The 20,384-nt window shown below is 48.0% G+C and overlaps 2 protein-coding genes across 2 annotated transcripts; both read left to right on the top strand.

Moving 5' to 3' along the window:
* Positions 1 to 1,124: 1,124 nt before the first annotated feature.
* Positions 1,125 to 8,628, top strand: LOC135829461 (uncharacterized). Its single transcript, XM_065341862.1, has 5 exons — positions 1,125 to 1,682; positions 4,478 to 4,585; positions 5,630 to 5,699; positions 6,212 to 6,278; positions 7,326 to 8,628. Exons 1-5 carry the CDS (start codon positions 1,624 to 1,626, stop codon positions 7,928 to 7,930), a joined length of 909 nt encoding a protein of 302 aa, XP_065197934.1. The 5' UTR covers positions 1,125 to 1,623; the 3' UTR covers positions 7,931 to 8,628.
* A 1,562-nt stretch (positions 8,629 to 10,190) lies between these two features.
* On the top strand, positions 10,191 to 18,754 carry LOC135830107 (SH2 domain-containing protein 3C-like). The gene is made up of 5 exons (XM_065342497.1): positions 10,191 to 10,931; positions 12,987 to 13,100; positions 13,594 to 13,663; positions 15,236 to 15,476; positions 18,081 to 18,754. The coding sequence occupies exons 1-5, from the start codon at positions 10,891 to 10,893 to the stop codon at positions 18,704 to 18,706; spliced, it is 1,092 nt and encodes a 363-aa protein (XP_065198569.1). The 5' UTR covers positions 10,191 to 10,890; the 3' UTR covers positions 18,707 to 18,754.
* Positions 18,755 to 20,384: the final 1,630 nt, after the last annotated feature.

Raw genomic sequence — 20,384 nt, 5'->3', positions numbered from 1 at the left:
ATTTTATCAGTCATTACGTATGATTTTAATGCAGTGGCAGTACCAGGCGTGGGCCATCCCCTGGATTATCAAAATGGGTGCCTTATCTTTTTTCTACTGTTTTTAAAAAGTAAGAAATTAACGAAATGTGATTGCCGAAAATTAAAATTTCACACAAAACCTCACTACTCCTTGCCAAGAAAACAGTCCTACTCTTCTTCGTATGATGCCTACAACAAACATGGACAAAATAGTCTTGTTTTCACTCAAAATCAGTCATACATGATTGTGTATTGCTAAAAAAAAGTGCATGTGTGACCGGGGCCTAAACCTCTCACCATAGCCTACCCCAGCTCGGCCCAGTATCCCAGCAGGGACCATTAAATATTTTCTTCAGTTCAAAACTCTCACCTTCCTGTACTGTGTGTGTCACAGGCCAGGTCACTGTGAACTGGCTGAGAAAAGGTAAAACGACGATGACGACAACGACGATGATGACGATGACGACAACGACGATGACGACGGCAGTGTCGACGACGAAGACGACGACTATCATGACTTCATGACATGAGTCTCAACCAGGGAGTGACTAGTGGTGAAAACCCTGGTCTCGGCAGATCAAGTCACAAGCAAGTGTGTGCCTCTATCATGTCTATGACCATGCCTGAGTCTATAGTCTATGACTATGTATAGTATGGTTTCCATAATCCGAAGGTCGCGAGTTAGCTAGTTCGTGGTTATGCCTGGTCCTGTGCCCGCGGCTGTGGATCAGTCATGAAGACACCACCGTTACTGCGGCGTTAGTGCTTTTGTCTGTTGCGCAGTGCAACTGTTAGTACGTGTGGGGATCTGTCGTGTTTTCCCCCTGTTCTGTTTCCGAGATTGCACTTGCGTCATTTGCCAGACACATGTAGACCTACACTGAGTCGACATGGGCTAAGCCCGAGCCCGAGGCCTTCCGTGCCAGATGGCCTTGTACGGAAAAGGCATTTGTTTGGATCTCACTCTCAGACAAACATGCCGTCTTTGATCAGTTTGGCATCAATGAAATTCATGAGCTATCTAAATACATTAGCTTGTGATGCGAAGTCTATCGTCTTCAATGACTTCATCATGGACAAGGGAAGGGCAGAGCTAGCCGCGCGCGCCTCATTCATTCGGCAAGACCTCTGAATGCACGCGGCACAGCACTTGCCACTTGGTCCTGGACTGCTCACCCCGAGTACATAATTATTTCCTGCATCCGATTTTCTTTTGCTCTTTGCGGCGAAGTGGTCTCATGATTCTGGGGAGGATATTATGTTCGTCGCTTGCACCTACAAGATTATGTAAATACAAGGCATGCAGTACTCGTACTCGCTATTTGTCGTACAAATAGTCATTTGCTGATAGCTAGTCAGTACGGATAACGGTGTGCGACTAGGGATCTTATTAGCGTCTCGGACACCAATCTTGGTTTGTTCATCACGGATCGGATTGCATGCAACGCGACGACTCAGCTTGGGTAGATCGGCGACGGTTTCTCGGCTGAGATCGGTGAGCGTAACTACTTTACTCATAGCTACGTGTGCTGGCTACGGATAGCTTGCTGACGGTGCCTGCACTGCTGCCCACTTACGGTTTCTGCATGGTGGTCGGACGTACATGATTGTAGTGATGGCGAATCATGACACGATAACGGATCAACTCCTCTTCAGATACCGGTGAGTACTGCTCTACAACAGACATGGTTAGCATTTTACCATTTACGCTAAATCCAACGGTGCTCGTTCCCAGCACCTAAAATACCGTCGGTTTGGTATCGTTTCGACGATAGAATGCTCTGTTTACCGGGAGAAACGAAACGGTACAATTCCAACTAGGGTGACGTCACAAGTCGATCGTTGTGGCAGAAACTGAACTGCTAACCATGTCTTGCAAACACACAACAAAACGGTACAGGCCGACGGTCGAAGTTTGGTAGCGTGAACAGTTCGAATGCTAACCGTGCCTGCTGGTTTTACGTTGTAGAACGTTGCCTGTACTGCCCTGCATGCAAGGGACATGCAGGCATGCCGTGTGCGTAACACTGCTCCAGGCTCTTACGCAACAGTGCACGCACGCACACACAGCATGAAACACGACAATGCAGACTCCTGGCAGAACAGGTCGGTTAGGAGAGTGACTGTGAGAAAGCGTTGCGGCACGTGTGAGCCCTTTGTTCGAGCATCCAATAGGGCAGTCACTGGCCGGCGATATCTGGCCGTGGGTGCAGATATTGGAGCTTGCACCACACGCACACAAAGTCACATGCAAGTGTACTCCAGGATTTCAGTGTCTGCTCCAGGATTTCAGTGTCTGCTCCAGGATTTCAAACCAACTGGGTGGATACCCGTGTACCTGGCAACACCCTTGCATCCGGGTCAGAGCCGGGAACGTGTTAAGTGCGGCTACTGCATGTGGACATGTACATCAGGGAGCTGTACATAATAGTACTCCCTGCTGTACATAATAGTACTCCCTGCTGTACATAATAGGACTCCCAGTGGTGTGTATTCCCAACAGGGTCACAGGTGACTCGGTGTTCTTTTTCCTTCCAAACGGGTCCAAGTACCCTCCAACCGGGTCGCTGACCCGGCTCTGGAGCAGACACTGGGATTGCACATAGCACAGCATACCAATGTATACACGGTGACTCAACGGTGCATAGACTGTAATACATGAAAACAAGAACGGTCTAGTCTAGGAGGCTGACCCCCCCCCCCCCCCCCCGCCTAGTTCTTCGGCGACCGGCGGGACTGTACTTCAAGAGAGCTAAGAACCCCAGGGAGATCCTTCTAGTAAAGGAGAAGCATACTACCATAGTCAGTAGCCAAAATCCGCCCGCCCGTGAAAATAGCGCCGCGATTACATTTCAATTACCGGGACATCATGCACAGTCGAAAACACCCAACTGAAGGCTGCAGGGGCGGCAAGAGCCTTGGCACTGCTTTAGGCACGTGGCTCAGGTTTCTCTAAGCACGATTATACCGTTATAGCCACTTGCCGGGGGTACAGTAACTATTGGTATAGGCACTGTCTTTATGCCATTGAATCATTGTGCCTGCAAGGAGAACACATATGCATAGTAGCAGGGTTCTAAGCAGGAAAAATTGTAGGGGGTGGGTGGGGGACAGGCAGTGTGCCCATTTGTTCCATGTCCCACTTATTGACCTTGTCACAAAAAAAGCAACATTCGTATGCACAGAGCATGTGGAACGATCGATTAGCGGCCGCATTTTCGCTGTGTGAACAGAAAAAAACACAAACATCTGAGCAGGGCGGTGCGCTATCAGAGTGGGATTGGGGGGGGGGGGGGTGCTGTAGTGAGCGACTGAGTTACAAGGCAAACTGGTTCAGTCTCTCCGAACTCACAAAATTAGTTAGTTTACAGAAGTAGGTTTTAGAAGTGATTCAGAGGACTAGGTAGCACAGAAGTAAGTCAGCTAGACAGAAAACAAGACTGAAACGGAAGGGAAGACTAAACAACAACAACTGAACTGGGAAACTGAAAGACGGATCCATATAAGAGATTGAAGTCTAGTTACAGCTCCGAGCTAGCGAACTATGAATAATGGCAGCCAAGAACAATGGCAGTTACGCATCACTGGCCGTATAAGTGCTCAATGATTGTGTGGAAGGAAGAATACAGATAATACTTTAGGTAACAAGAGACCTGATGCCGGTGCCAGCAATGAACAGTGCAATACATCATGAGTGGTGTGTGTAGGAGGAAGTCCGTCTACTACAGGTGCCAGCAGGGTAGGGGGCTCTGCACCCCTCTACCCCCCCCCCCCCTTGGCTAGAGATGTGGGCCAAAATTGGAAGTCGACAGACAATGTACATGCATATTCACATGCATAGGATTTGCGTCATCCAACATAGCAATAGAAAATTGCATTCATTTCAGGGGGGGGGTTCCGAGTATGAAATGAACGATGCTCAATTCAGGGATGAAAAACACCATTTGTGACGACCGCTTATGCACTTCGATGTACGGTGAAACCTGTGACTAACGACCGCCCATTGGGGCCAGAGAAAGCGATCTTTAGTGGCAGGTGGTCCTTAGTTAGAGGTTTGCACTGCACAACCATAATGAATGTGAGACCGTCCGTGCCTGGCGAAGTGGTCTGTAGTACCAGGCTGGTCGCTAGTCACGGTGGTCTTTAGTTACAGGTTTTACTGTAGTACCAGGCTGGTCGCTAGTCACGGTGGTCTTTAGTTACAGGTTTTACTGTAGTACCAGGCCGGTCGCTAGTCACGGTGGTCTTTAGTTACAGGTTTTACTGTACGTGAATGCCATTGAATTGTGACGTCACAGACGGGCATGCCAATTGAACCTGCCAGGGCTGGCTAATGCCCCTTCCTTTGTATTGGCTTTTGCCATTGGACGGTGAAATAAAAAAAAATAAAAAAACCTGTGTGTCCAGTAACCATGGAAACAACATATTGATCTCTTGAAATTGCTGTATTACCATAGGTGGTATCATGGTATTATAACTCGAGATGAAGCTGCCCGAAGGCTGACCGTGAACTCGTTCCTGGTCAGGAAATGCAGTAGAAATGGATCCTACGTCATATCGAAACGGTGAGTACAGTGCCAAGGGTGGACGCATGTAGGCGAGCATTTCCTCTATAGCATGAAGCTAGTTTGTGTGGCTTGTGGACTACTCCCTGTTACTTGGTCCGCGTCATCAATATTGTCACTTATTAGCGCACGGCAAAACGGGCTGTTTAATGCAATCGTGGGGTGCTTTCCAGGCTTTCCTTAGCTGCATTCGTTGGTTTTAGACGTTACATTAGGCCATCGTGGATTCATGTTCAGAAGGCGTGTCTTTTGAGATCGAGGAACACTTAGGAAACTTCAGTTCTCAACTCCAAAAACGATCTCTTCACTGCGATTCAAATTTAAATTAAGATTTAGAGGGTCCCTGGTTTGAGTCCTGGTGGTGACAGTCAATTTTTCTTCTTCAGACTTTTCCCGTTTGTGTCTTTCCCTCAAACTAGTCAAGATTTACATTACTCCAAATGTTCGGGCCTGTAGTTGAGGAGTGAAGTTTCCTTAATGTGTAAGTGGCTGCGTTGGAGTTTGCGGACAATTAGAAAAGATCGAGGAAGCCGAAAAATAATCGTTCGTTTGAGAAGCCGAAGCCCGCGCAGAGTGTGCGCACACGTACACTCTGCATGCATGTACATGTACACCAGGCTGTGCCAGAGACTGAGAGGCCCTGTTAAGGAGTCGATCATGCAAACACGGAGAAGTCGACACGAGGTCATACCGGCAGTTATTAAAGTCTTTATCAATAGTTTTTTTTACCTATTCCTTGCAGTGTTCAATCTCTTCGATGCTACCATCACCCATACTGTGTGACTTGTGATATGGATATAAAAAAGTTGTGCTTTTGTTCTTTGACTATGATTTCCTGCATTTTCCGGAGCCTCACGAGATGCCCAAATCCGCTCTATTTCATGTAAATTTTCAAAATTCTCCCGGGGAAGCTCCCCACCGACCTCCTCAAAGGTCGGCCTGATCACTCCAAAACCATTCTCCGGCCCTGGTGAGTGCGATACTTCGAGAATAGTTCGTGCGCGCTGATTTGTAATGGAGTCGTTGGTTTCTCTTGTCCTCCAGAACCTACTACAATGATGTCCTTCACAGTCAAATATTCGAGCGACATGGTTCGTATTACCTGCATGGCCAGGTAAACTTTGTGTGTGTGTGTGCGTGCGTGTGTGTGTATATGTGTGTGTGTGTGTGTGTGTGTGTGCGTGCGTGTGTGTGCGTGCGTGTGTGCGTGTGTGCGTGCGTGTGTGCATGTGCAGGGTTCTAGCGAGGTCAAAATAGTAGGGGCGGGCACGAGATACAGTTACCTCGTAAACCCGTACCCCATTTTTCTGTTTTCCAAAATGTCCTTGCTATGCTAAATACAACGTACAGGGCGAACCCCCGACTTCTCCCCATACAAATGAGTCTCTAGTAGTGACTATCGACTGCATTTGAATGATACCCAGCTGATCCGTACGCATTTTCTTTGCATGTGCGACAACATAGAGAACGTCATCTCCACGTGGAAATCTGGACCCAAAACACGCGAAGTCGTAGACTCTTACCCAGACACCTGCTCTCTACGCGATTTCTCTGTGTTTCGCGTATGGCAGAACGTCACTATTAACTTCTGTTTTATGTTGTCATCATCTCTTCAATACCTTGCAGAATGTTGACTTCACGTCTGTGCAGGGTCTTATCAAGTACAATCACCAAAGACTGGGACATCGGCAAGGTCAGGACTACTGGTCTCTTGCTACTGTCACGCCTGCAATGGAGTCTGCGAGCGCTTAGAAGTGGCCACTGATCGGCTAAGTACATGCCGAGAACACCATCGGTCAAACCGATGGTGTTCTCGGCATGCACTTAGCCGATCAGTGGCCACTTCTAAGCGCTCGCAGACACCACTGCAGCCAGTTGCACATTACTCACTAGGGTACATCAGCACAAACACTCAAAACACAGTCTCTCGGCTGCTGTATACGTCATCAACTGGTCACCAAATATTTGTACATGGCCCATCAACAGGATGGAAACAGAAAAAAACGTATAGTTAGACCCGGATGGAGAGCCAAGTATGAATTTATAAGCCGAAGAAAAGAGGACCAAAGGCTGTTGGAGTGCGCATCCAAGATGTGCTAGAGCTGATTGCCAGTTAGGTGTAGAACGTCAGTACCGTTGGTCAGTGTCATGCAATGTTATCGCATGAGCTGACTGTAAAGTAGCTGGTGGTGTTAGTGGACATTATAGCGTAAAATGTAGCTCTTTGGTCCTCTTTTCTTCTAGAAAAATATATGCAGCAAAGAGACCGTATTTGGAACGTTTGAGTTGAGGTGGGTAGGTTGGGTAGGTGCCCTAATGACCAGTGACCTCCGCAGTAGTATCAGATTTTTTCCCAGATTCAACGTAACATCCAATTGTATGTTACAAGTACAACCCCATCTTCAGATCTCATCGGAGACCTTCAGTACGTTCGCTTCAGTGATACGCCACGCTTGATTGTAGGTCACAACACCACCTTTGTTAGCCTTGCATGGGATTTAGCGTAACACTGTGTAATGGTATCCTGGGAAATAAAACAGGGCCGTTCGATTTCTTGTGACCCAACTGGTTCTTGCTCGTTTGTGTCCATGCGTGGATGTGCGTGGCTGTGTGTGGATGCATGCATGCTGTGGCGTATGTGTGGGTGCTGTGGCGTATGTGTGGATGCTGTGCCGTACATGTATGTGTGGGTGCATGCCGTGTGTGATTGCTTGTGTCCGTGTCCTGCTCTTGAGCACAGCTTGCAATGAGTCACCGCCGAATTACGACACCCTTCAACTAGAGCTTCCGGATGGCAGTTCACCTGCGGCGGCGGCAGCAGCCCTGGGACGACACTCACCGGTGGGCCATTGCATGACGGCAAGCAGAGATGTTGAGTCAGTGGCAGTCAGCGGAGCTCCGAACTGCACACCCACACCACCGTCACAACCATCACCATCACCGTCCCATGCCACGGCACAGCAGAGCGATGGCAAGCGCTGTGCCCCTGCCTGCGGTGTATGCTGCACTCAATGCATGGAATGTACCTATGGCAACCTGTGCTGCTGCGAAGCCTCGAGCGTCTGCGCGCGCTGTTGGCATGACGATATGGTACAGAAGGTCGTTGATTGTTGCTGTATACAGGAAGGCGATGGTAGTAATTGTTGGGACTTGGCATGTAATTGCTGCTTTGAGTACGACTCCGAGTTGGCAACCACATGGCCCATGCACCATCAGGGATATTTCTACAAGGTTATTCATGTCCTGTCATATATCGTCGCCGCCCTGATCCTGCTGTCCGTGTCTCCCGTGCTGGTTCTCGTCTTTCTCTGCGTGCGTGCTGCGAAGGCTGCGAGGGCGAGTTAGACATTCCGTAGAGTGGCCCGTGTAACTTCGAGTGGGCCAGTCCAGGGCTGTACTGCAAGTACGTGCACTTCCGAGTAAGGCTGACGGTATACGGTATGTGATTGTCAGAGCATGATACACAGATCGACAAGACACAAGGCTAGGTTGTGGCAACTCTGAGTCAGTTCATGCGGTAACTGTATGCGATTGTCAGGCGTACAGTCAAACCTCGCTTTTCCGATCCTCTTTTATCCGGATCCCTCGCCATCCGGAAGAAAATCGTTGGTTACTGATTTACAGCACAATGTCATACATACACACATACATATAGGATGTGTGTTTAATTATCCGGTTCCCTAGCTCGCCTGTCCAGATATTTTTTTGTGGAAAATGGGTGTGTGCGATTAAGCGAGGTCTGACTGTATGACATTCTCAATACAATGATGATGACATTGCGCAGCCAGCCATAGACATCGCAGACTCCCGATTGGTATCATCGATCAAAATTATTATTAGCATGATGAACTTGATGGTTACAACTTTGCGTATGGCCTTTTCTCCAGATTGATGCAATCGTTAATTTCTATTGACATTGAGTTGACATGAGTTCCCACACCATCTTACAGAGAACTTTAGCTTACTCGATATCAATTTTCTTATTGTCTGTTAAATCCAACGCAGCTCCTTATACTTGTACTTGTAGAACTCCCTTCTCTTCACTTCCCCAACTCCAGAAACATTCTCTCTGGCGTGAATATCTTTACGTTTCGAAATGTAAAGATATTCACGCCCGGATTTTGGGACGCTTTTACTGTACTCCCTGTGAGATATCCCATACAGTGCTGGCAACTGAAATCCGACCCCCTTGGTGGCGCGGCGCGCCGCCAAGGGGGTAGGATTTCAGTTGCCAGCACTGTAGTTATAACGTACATACCGTCAACTTTGCGTATAACGACATTCAGCGGGGCATCAGAAAGGTGTCCCTATTCGCGAAGTGCCGTTGTACCCGAAGTCTCATTATGTATTACAGTGGGATGGGACTTTGCTCTGAGCATGGAAATTCTGTCGTTATTCGTGAATTGTCGTTATATCCGCAGTCGTTATTAGCGAAGTTGACTGTACATACTTTGTACATACCTACATGTACATGTATATGAGCGTACTGGCCAGAATGAGGCAATATAGGATGTCACTTCTCATGTGTCAATAAACGGTGGTGAGCGGCTGGCTAGGCTTTGGTGTGTGTCTTTGGTGGGTGCTACATCTCCTGTTGCTATAGTGACTAGTGTAGTGTAGTGTAGTGTTGGATTACTATCACTACTACTGTACTAGTACTGTCAATCTAACAATAGTACTAATGTACACTGTATGATTACTTGGGAGTTGGGTTGCATTGCAGACCTACATGACGATTGTACATGTATGTGTGCGTGCGTGTGTGTGTGTGCGTGCGTGCGTGCGCAGGATGAGGGGCTAAAGTAAATAAGCAGTGCCAGCTGTTTTTCTCTGAATCCCTATAAGAAGTTGTTTGGCCGATATCAACTCTCAATCAGCTAGTCTGCTTTTGCATGTATTGCAGTGCTCCAACTATACTTAGGATATTTTCCGGACAACAGTGAGCAGGTGCTGTTTCTTCCTTCTGCCTTAGTTTGCCGCGGGTTAGAGCAACACTCCAACAGTGTGTGCGCAGATATGCATGTACAGTCTGGTATCCTCAATCAGTGGACAAAATATTTTATTAATTGTAATATTCCTATTACTCACGGTGGATCTAAAAATTAATGGCTGTTGCCTTTATCTGCACTGTCTGGGCGTAACTCTAACAGTTCGTACTGTAAAAATAATAATGTGTACCGACCCGGCCGGTATGATCTGCGCATATCACGCGTGTCCGTGTATGCTTCGGCCTTCTGCCAAAGTAACAGTTCTGGCTGACTGAGGATATTTTTGGCTGATTCCGGACAGATGTCAACAACCCCCGCTGCTTCTGCACGGAAATGCGGGAGATGGAGTAGTTTTTCGTGCGGTTTTGCACGTTTCAGTCATGCAGTAGTTTGCGCCTGGCCGCTGCCTTGGTCTGGGCTGCATTATGATATGCATGCAGCCGCTCTACCTGACCAGCTTGCTGCTTGGTTTGGCACGCGGATTAAGATCGCAGAGGATCCCATGCCCAGACATTTTACTTGTACGTGGATCTACGGATATGGTGCCCAACTGTCAGTGTCACTACAAAAGTCGGCGTTCACTCGCCACTCTCACTGTCTCTGAGTCAGTCTCACCCGGTACCCAGGCACTCCTCCTGTCGGCCCGGCCGTGTGGATGTCACTCCCTCAACAATACATGATTGTATCTGTAGTACTTCTACGAGTAGCCCAATGCCTGCATCAGTGCATGGCCTAGGCTAGGATTATGATTGATAGGCCGGCCGGCCGGGCAGCGTTGCAGTAATCCAATAATGTTATTGAATAAATTGATGTGATGTTTCGTGTTCAAGAAATCCTGCAGCTGAAAATGATCCGGTTGCTGCGCTAGGTCCCAACTGGCCACTGATGCAAACGGTGGAAGACCAAGTGGTGGTTTCTTTCCCCAGCCAAAATCCTCTGCTCTATCTGTCTGAAGTAGCAACCAGAGAGCTTGTCCGAAGTATCAAAGAGCTCAAAGTGGTTTGGAAACATACACCGGATAATTTGAGTTGAGATCAATGTTTGTTCTTGTCTGAGGCGCTATCGCGCTCAGCGGCGACGAGCTAGTCTTGCGCAATTGCAGAGCCCCAGACGCTCCGTAATCAGGCGCGCACAGACATGCCCAGGAGCCGACCGTGAGGCGGTGAAGTGCATGTGGCGATTCGGAGTGGCCCAGTGCAGATACTTGAGTTGCGGGGACGTGCACTTGTTGTTGGCTGACTGGCTGGCAAGGGAACGCGCTGCACGTAAACCCGCCGTACCTGGATTGCTAGCTGTCGCACTGCGCGGTATTCAGACATGGCAAATGGCACGACAACCGATCCACTCTCTCTTTACGAGTGAGTACAATGCCAGTGATGTTATCTAGGCATGCTGTGCATTTTCAAATGGTTCATCATGGCATGCATTGTAATTGTCGTCACACATAATAATAATTATGGACTGGGCAAGATTTAAAAATTTGAATTACGTTCAGTGCCAGCTACAGTAAAACCTGTAACTAACGACCACCCTGTGGGGCCAGAGAAAGCGGTCTTTAGTGGCAGGTGGTCCTTAGTTAGAGGTTTGCACCACTCAACCATAATATTATTAATTTATGAACGTGAGACCGTCCGTGCCTGGTGAAGTGGTCTGTAGTACCAGGCCGGTCGCTAGTCACGGTGGCCTTTAGTTGCAGGTTTTACTGTAGTACCAGGCTGGTCTCTAGTCAAGGTGGTCTTTAGTTACAGGTTTTTACTCTACATTACATGCGCTCTCAGGCCAAACGTCACTGATACCAGCAACACGACCTCCAAGTTACAGTTGTTGTAGATATACTCATACCGTCGCTTATCCGGGCGACCCGGGAACGGGCAGTGCCAGTAACTTTGAAATGTCCGTAACTCCGAATCTCATACATTCTGATAGGGAAGGGCCAGAGATCGTGACGTCTCTATGTGCACGAAATTGGCAAACGAGTAGTAATATTTCCATTAAGACTCACCCCCAGGGTGTCCCGTAGACTGAGGTGCCCGTAACTAAGTCTTGGAGATCCGGGTTAGAGAGATACGAGTGTATAGGCAAACAAGAGAGCTAGTTCAGGACCCTTCGCTGTGCTTGTTCATCATCGTGATCTGTTCGCTGAACTCGCTCATGGGGTCACGCGATGACGGACCACACGTATACACACACAAACATACAAAATAAAGCGCTGTGGACCCTGGCTAGCGCCAGGCGCTTCTATGAGTAAGATCTCTGATCTTCTGCATAGCTACAGGAATACGTTTTCCTCATAATATACGGCTGTGTGGATCATGTAAGAATACTGGATGGTATTGGCAGTGAGACAAGTAATATGATAGACTCCCGGGGCATTCACACCTTACACTCACTTGTCATCGCACCGTGGTGTTATTGATGTATATGGCATACTTCCGTATAATTATGGTGCAACTCCTGCACCCCGTATGCACGCGCCTAGAGCTCCTGCTTCCATATGCGCTCGTACACGCTTCCCTTTTGTGTTCGTCACATAGCCGGGTGTTACACTGCGGCTGTTAGGCATCTCCATGGTATTTACAGTTTTGAACACACATTACCGTAGGCATGCTTGCCGACATTTTCGAGGCTCGTTGGGCATTGACTCCGGTCGCCGCGTTGTGGTTGGATGTCCGCCTGGTAGTGTTCTTGCCGTTGAGAGTCATCGGCGTTGCTCTACCACTCTCTACCCTCTTCCTCTAACTCCCTCGGCTGCTGCTTGAATGGTGCAACATACTTGATAGTATAGGAGGAGAAGCAGCACCTTTCGGCCTATTTACCATTGAATTCGGTATAACCAAGAGTACATTACCCCCTCCCCCCAGAGTGTGCCCCTCCAGCTATGGGGTCTGCGACGGCAGAACTTCACATCACGTGACAAACATGTACGCATTATTTGCACCCTGTGCATGATAGATACAGGGTTGTACGCAACCCTGCTTTGGGTTCAACTCTCCTTGTGGTCACTTTGCACTGTTTGCCAGCATAACCTTTGAACCATGTCACGTGATGTGAAGTTCTGCCGTCGCAGCACTGTATAGGTTGTGCAGGCAGTTGCACACTCTTGGGGGTTATGTACTCTTGGTTTACTTCCACATGCTCTCTCTCTCTTTCTTTCTCTCTCTCTTTGTCTCTCTCTTTGTCTCTCTCTTTGTCTCTCTCTTTGTCTCTCTCTTTGTCTCTCTCTCTCTCTCTCTCTCTCTCTCTCTCTCTCTCTCTCTCTCTCTCTCTCTCTCTCTCTCTCTCTCTCTCTCTCTCTCTCTCTCTCTCTCTCTCTCTCTCTCTCTCTCTCTCTCTCTCTCTCTCTCTCTCTCTCTCTCTCATATTGTCAAATAAATTGTTCCTATTTTCCTATGTTCCTATTTTCCCATTCTCAGATGGTACCATGGTAACATTAGTCGTGATCTAGCTGAGCAGCGGCTACGATTTAACGGCACATTTCTGGTCAGGAAGCGCAGCACACAGGACGGATCCTATGTCATATCTATACGGTGAGGGAACTGATGGTTAATTGTTTAGGCTTATGCCATACGAAGCTCGTACTCCCTCCGTGTGGCTTTCAGGCTATCTCCCCCCCCCCCCCCCCCCTAGTATATCGCGGGTGCTAAGACAAACTAGCTTTCTGGTTTCCTGGCAGCAGCAGAGCGCTAAGAAACACTGATGTCAATGCCATAGAGACCTAATTTTTCAGTAGACGACATATTTGGAGACGTATTGCTCGCAGGTTTTGGTGTCAAGTACTATGATCGGCACGGTATAGCATGATTTCGCAAACCCTTCCAGAGCGCATACTTCCATATGGTACCCTTTCAAACCATACCCGTGAATACATGCTGGCTCCAAGGGTTACAGTTACTGGGGTCTAATATTTAGCTACTATCCTGAGGTGCACAGATAGCTGGTGTTCGTTGAAAAGCTGGTGGGGCGCTCTTACGGTACGGTATGGGGCATGTATCACGTTGTGTGTCTTTCTCTGTCCTGCAGTACGCTGCAAAATGATCTTCTACACAGTCTCATTGTTGAGCGGAACGGGAATTTCTTTTTACAGGGACAGGTGAGGCTACCGGTATGTGTAGTTACTCGGCAAACGAATGCCTGCACATGCATGCACAAACACACACACACACACGGACACACACACGCACACATGCACACACACACACACACACACACACACACACACACACACACACACACACACACACACACACACACACACACACACACATACACACACACACACTTGTACTTGTACTTGCTCACTGCCATGATTGGTCACAGAGCCTCCCTGGGAGAGGGGAGAGAGATTCAAAGGGCATCTTGGAAAGATGACACAATTGTCTATTGAACCGCTGCCCACACCCTCTGAAATCCTCAAACTCTGGGTGGACACACACACACACACACACACACACACACACACATACACACACACACACACACACATACACACACACACACACACACACACACACACACATACACACACACACACACATACACACACACACACACACACACACATACACACACACACACCTTTGGACCGTTGGAGAGCCCATCGCTAAAGGCAATGATAGCTGTTTGGCGAGATAATGATTTTTATGTCGAGATAAGTCGTCTGACGATGGGAGTCACGGACGCAGACACAGATGAACACTCTTGGTTGGGGCTGGCTTTGTGGCTTCCGAAAACTAAACTCACGTTAGTCCCTCCGGTCTTGAGCAAAGTGCGCCTCCGAGATTCCAGTCCCACGCAGGTCCCAAGCTGCCACATCCTCCAATGATCTGCCTTGACTCGCATGAGCTGTGGGGCTTCCTGTCAGGGAGTGCTATCTTCACTACTCACTTGCTTGCTGAGGCAATGCCAGGCTTGCACATCATAAACACTGCACTACATGCTGTGGGGTTTTGCCAATGGCGAACTCAATATTATCATGTTCCAGTAGAGCTTCTCACTGTTTGGATTTGCCGTATTTTCCAGAGTATATAAGCTGCTTTGGACAAGCAATCATGGAGAGAACTCTCAGCCTGAGCTGGTTTTGCTCACGGCTGCAATGCACGGGGTAATGAACCCAGGACAGAAGCGGACCAGGCATCATGGCTTCGCGCATCTATCGTTATGCTGCTTCATTACGCGACCTGTTTTATTATTATTATTATAAGCTGCACTTGTAACACTCGTACTCCACCCACAAAAGGCCGTTTCGGTTTATACGACGATTGCCAAATTAACCGTGAAGTACAGCGTCGATGTCTGTATTTCGTGACAGCAAATCTGTGTGCGGCTTACACCCCAGGGCGGTTTATACTCAATACATTAGATACTTTGGTACCTCCTGGAGCACGCTTCTTGGGTTCATAGTACCACTGTGAGACCAGATATTTTAACGTCAATTGAAGTTAACGATCTCCAGATTTTTGTGGGTTAGCGAGGTGAAATTCTAACGAATTCTGTCTCAAAACCGGCAAATAACTGTACACATACATATAGTTTTGTACATAACGACTTCAAATGTTAACGAATTGTTTAAATTCGTTAAATCGTTAGAATTAAATGTCCGTTAACATTACTGGTCTTACAGTAGCATGTCTATGACTTTATGCTGTACCGTACCGCAATGCAGGGCGTGGATTTCCTCTCACTGGCCGAACTGATTAGGTACAATGAGCAGCGGCTTGGCAATTCACAGTCGCCGCCAAACTTCATCGTTCATACTCCGTCACCGGGCATCCCGAGACGCGTTGTGCATCGCTCGACGGTGGCGGCCATTTCCCTGCCAGCGTCGCCAATGACAACCCCGTTACCCGGTGTACAGGCATCTCCGGCTCAGGCACGGCCGCCAACAACGGTCGTGAACGATATCAGTGAGTTGTTCAGTCACAATCCCACTGGTGTATTTTTACAAAAAAAAACACACACACATTTGACGACACAAAGCAGCAAGGCAGCGATGAGACATATGGAATGGCAGCAGTGGGGGAGAGGCAGGGGCAGCTTGACCGGCCGTGGGGTCTCGGCTTCATTGCAACCCAAGCGCTCCACGAAAACAAAAGATTACAGAAAATGTGCAATGTGACAGTAGTGTTGGGCGGTAAAGAACGACCCGGCTGGGATTTCACCAAGCACAGCATACCAATGTATACTCAGTGACTCAACTGCCCATGGACTAGTACGTGAAAATAACAACGGTCTAGGCTAGGAGGCTGACCCGCCAGTTTTTCGGCGACCGACAGTACTGTAGTGGTCTGAGGATCAGATGGTTTGTTTATTTATTTTTGTTTGTTCGTCTCAATCTCACAGGACATGCAATCAACACAGATCACAGATACACTCATACCTTGTTTATCCGGGTGGTGCGGGACCTGGCACTGCCCGTAAATTTGAAATGTCCGTAACTCCGAATCAAACACATTTTGATGGGGAAAAAGCCATAGATATGGCATGTGGCGTCACTATTTCCACAAAAGTGACAAAAAAACAACAACAAAAAAGATTCACGGTTGCGTGAAACTCGGTTAGACTGAGTTTTCAGCATCCATAGCAGCGGCGCCATCCTGCAAAGATCTAAGGTGCATATGCAGCTCCTAAAACGATGGGGGGGGGGGGGGGGGAGTAGATCAGCCCACCAGCAAAGTGGTCAAAGACCGAAAATCCCATTCACTGCATCCAAGTGACAGACGTAGTAATATTTCCACTGAAATTTGCTCAAAGGGTGCCCGGTAGACCGAAGTGCCCGTAACATGCACAGATCAGATGAAGTAAACATGATTTCTTTACTTGCAGCACTCAATTCAAAGTGTCTGCAAAGCACCGGAAGTGAGTCCTGTTAACCTTAGTAGGGGTTTGGAATTCTGTGAAATACGTACACCTTTGGGGGTGATTGTTATCCATGGCTATACCAGGTTCTGGAGCGTGGTAAGGTAACTTTCCATCTTAAAAGGCGGTGCGCGGTCAGCCATCTGATACACAGTTTACTTATTGGCAGGGATGGCTCCGCTGAAAATGTTCGAAATTTAGATTCCAAATCAGTGCTTTGGACTGATTTATGGGGTGCCTGGGGCCAAAAAGTGGTACGGTCAATACCGTAGTGACCGTACCGTGTCCGATGCCCCTGAGGTTGATAGAGCGGTGTATGTGCCCCTCTATCCCAGCGGTGTAAAGCTCATGGAGCTACGTGCACAGTCAGTCCCTATATTGAAGATCTTTCAAAATCGGAGCCGTCTGCTGTTGTACTCCTGGCTTACAGATTTGTACTCCTAGCTTACAGATTTGTACTCCTAGCTTACAGATTCTGTACTCCTAGTTCATATATGGCCCGATACTGCATCTGAATAACGACACTGCATAGCAAGTCCATGGTCGCTGTGCAAGTCAAAACATGGCTTTTGTAGCACGGTTTAGCCGAGCTGGTACACATGGAACAGTAGTTGTTCAAATCAGCTGTCTCCGTGCACGGTGGTGGCAAACTGTTCTTCTTTCTGGTTTCGGGTAGTTCATTGTTTGATCACACCGCCTGTTTATCAGCTTTCAGTTTGTAATCCATCCCACCTCCCCATCTCAAACCACACAAGAACTCAGAAATTGTAGGTGCTCGATCTTTTCGGTATGAGGGCAAAAGGCCAGGTTAGGTGAACAGAAATTTTCGGTACAGAGAAGCAGTTCCCTATTGGATTATGTGTGTTAGTGTTTGTTTGGTGTATTGAAATTGTAGGTATGAAACAGATGCACCGAAAGTGCCGGAAATAAAAGTACACCGCAAATTTGTGAAATTTCAGTACTTGTACGCAATATTATTAATAATAGTGCTGGTTACTTCTGTTTCCAGCAACTCCGGCCTCTCGTTATCAGTTGCAGGCAGGGGCAGGGGCGTCGGAAGGTAATTTGGAGTGGCACGGTCCGCCATCTGAGGCACAATTTACTTGTTGCGTGCGGGTCGCTCCGCTGATTTTTTTTCCAAATCTGGAGCTCGAATCGGTGCTTTTTTTTGTTTTACGGTTACCGGGGCAAAGAATGGTACGGTCATTACCGTAGTGACCGTAGTGTATCCGGCGCCGCTGAGTTCCCTTGGACATGAACACTCACCTACGCTTCCTGATGACTCTAGTTTTTGCAGTGACCACTAACCCATCCCGTTCTTTAGCCTATCACTCCCCTGGCCCTGACTCTCCGTACCTCAACAACTGGATCCTATGTGTTGAAGTTTTAAATTTGTTTGTGTGTGTGTGTGTGTGTGTGTGTGTGTGCGTGCTCGTGCTCGTGTGTGTGTGCGTGCTTGTGTGTATTTTTAATGCGAGCTGGCTGGGATGTGTGTGTGTCTGTGTGTGTGTGTGTGTGTGTGTGTGAGAGTGTGTGTGCGTGTGTGGTTGTACATTTGTGTGTGCGTGCATATGTGAGCGTCCGTGCACTCGTCTGCTCAAATGCCTGTCCATGCATCCATGCATCATTTCCCATCTCTTTGATCTGAACAGTAAGCGAAGAGCCGCCACCGAGCTACAACGAGGCATTGTCCATGGAGATGCCGGACTGTCGGCCATCAACGCCGCCACCGCCTGTAACAACAGCACCAACAGCAGCAACCGGACGGCATCTTCCAGCGGCGTACAATCCATCAGATAATCGGCACGCTCCCGGTCTAGGGGGTGTGGCACCACCGCCTCCGCTTCAACACGGGGATAGTCGGCTGACGGCCGCCTCCGCGGCATCCCACTCACCGTTGACACACCAGCAGCAGCGGAGCGGCAGCAAGCGCTGTGCCTCTGCCTGCGGTGAATGCTGTGCTGAGTGCCTGGACTGCACGTACACGCACGTGTGCTGCTGTGAATCCTCGAGCGCCTGCGCTCGCTGTTGGCATAGCAACAACGTGCAGGACGCGGTGGACTGCTGCTGTATACAGGTGGATCGGTACAGCTGCTGGGACGCGTGCTGCTACGGCTGCTTTCGTTACGACGCCGAACTGGGTACCACGTTCCCCATGGACCAGGGTGTCTTCTACCGTACTATTCACATTTTGGCCGGTGCTGTTGCAGCCGTGATGCTGTTTGCCACCTCTCCACTCTTACTGATATTCTTCCTGTGTAACATGTCTCGGGTGTAAGCACTCGTCATTTTTGAGTAAAAAGCCGCCACGATGAGACGTTCCTGACCGAACAGTGCACTGTGTGTACGTGTAGTGCAACAAAAAAGTTCAAAAAACGCGGGAAAATCGCGGAAAATGCGGTCTTTTAAAAAATCGAAAAAAACGCGGAAAAAAACGCGGCCGCGGAATTGCAATTTTCCCCGGGGACAGGTAAGGTAATTATGTAGTGTAGTGTAGTGTAGTGTAGTGTAGTGTAGTGTAGTGTAGTGTAGTGTAGTGTAGTGTAGTGTTGGATTACTATGATCACTACTACTAGTGTACTACTTGTACTGTCAATCTAACAATACACTGTACTACTACACTGTATGATTACTAATGGCAGTTGGGTTGCATTGCAGACCTACATGTACATGTACATGTGTGCGTGCGTGTGTGTGCGTGGGATGAGGGGCTAAGAAGTGCCAGCTGTTTTTCTCTGAATCCCTATAAGAAGTATTAGTTGTTTGGCCGAGATCAACTCTCAATCATCTACCGTATTATCTCTAATATAAGCACAGTCTCCAATAATAGCACGTCTCCAATAATAGAACACTTTGGGGCTGCATTCAAAAAATAAAGTGCTCAGTCTCCATTATAAGCACACTGTGTAAATTCATTATCTGTACCGGCGAAAAAAACCCTGAAATGTGCGTGTCATACATGAATTTGGCATGGCAACATGCCTCTGAAATGAGGTTGAAATAATAATGGAACAGTCTCCATTAATAGCACGGGGCGGAGCCGGAGGTACATTGAAAAAATAAAGGACCGTGCTTATATTAGAGATAATACGGTAGTCTGCTTTTACATGTATTGCAGTGCTCCAACTCCGGATATTTTCCGGACAACAGTGAGCAGTGCTGTTTCTTCCTTCTGCCTTAGTTTGGTTAGAGCAACACTCCAACAGTGTGTGCGCAGATATGCATGTACAGTCTGGTATCCTCAATCAGTGGACAAAATATTTGATTAATTGTAATATTTAAATAATCGACGCGGAGACAACAATTTTATAATAGCTATAAAGAGAACAAATTCTGCTGTCATCGCCACACTACAACAAAGTCATGAAGTAAAAAATTGGTTGTGAGCAACACTGGCTCACACTCAAATAACTGCTTTTCACCAGAAAAATACTATATTTCAACGTTTCGGTCATGAAATAACCATCATCAGGAATGAAGTGGGCACACCGGTTAGGATGGGTTAATATATGAGGAGCGCTGCGAACTGATAACAAATCACACCTGCATGCACTATGACGAGAGAGAGAACAAAAGGACAAAACATCACCAAAAAAAACCAGGTATAGAAATAACGAGGTAGAATGCACAAGACGCAACGTGGTTTATCGTCTGACCTGCAAGTGCTCGGAGAAGTATGTTGGAGAGACTGGCCGTAGTGTAGCAACGCGAACAAAAGAACACAATGATAACTCACGCAACAAGACGTCTGGAAAAGCCCTGGGCGAGCACTACCGACTTCACCATGGCGGCGAGGTACTGCCGCTTGGCGAGTCGGCATTCACAGAGGTTCGCGTCCTTGCCACCGAGTCGGATCGGGCCAGGAGGAGAATACGCGAAGCAATACAAATTCGCGACACGAGTCCCAGCATAAACAATAACGCAGGATGGGACCTCCTGTGAATTCTCTGGTGAAG

This window comes from Sycon ciliatum, chromosome 13 (assembly GCF_964019385.1).
Source record: "Sycon ciliatum chromosome 13, ocSycCili1.1, whole genome shotgun sequence".
NCBI lineage: Eukaryota > Metazoa > Porifera > Calcarea > Leucosolenida > Sycettidae > Sycon > Sycon ciliatum.
The sequence above is the reverse complement of the archived record's forward strand: the minus strand, read 5'-3'. Positions and strand labels throughout refer to the sequence as shown.

What these genes read in the sequence shown, in the direction of transcription:
- LOC135830107 (XM_065342497.1), top strand. Translation starts at nt 10,891, where the DNA reads ATGGCAAATGGCACGACAACCGATCCACTCTCTCTTTACGA. An exon ending in GATCCACTCTCTCTTTACGA is followed by an intron (nt 10,932 to 12,986) that starts GTGAGTACAATG and finishes TCCCATTCTCAG; the next exon opens with ATGGTACCATGGTAACATTA. An exon ending in AACGGTCGTGAACGATATCA is followed by an intron (nt 15,477 to 18,080) that starts GTGAGTTGTTCA and finishes TGATCTGAACAG; the next exon opens with TAAGCGAAGAGCCGCCACCG.
- LOC135829461 (XM_065341862.1), top strand. Translation starts at nt 1,624, where the DNA reads ATGATTGTAGTGATGGCGAATCATGACACGATAACGGATCAACTCCTC. An exon ending in CAACTCCTCTTCAGATACCG is followed by an intron (nt 1,683 to 4,477) that starts GTGAGTACTGCT and finishes GTATTACCATAG; the next exon opens with GTGGTATCATGGTATTATAA. An exon ending in CGTATTACCTGCATGGCCAG is followed by an intron (nt 5,700 to 6,211) that starts GTAAACTTTGTG and finishes AATACCTTGCAG; the next exon opens with AATGTTGACTTCACGTCTGT.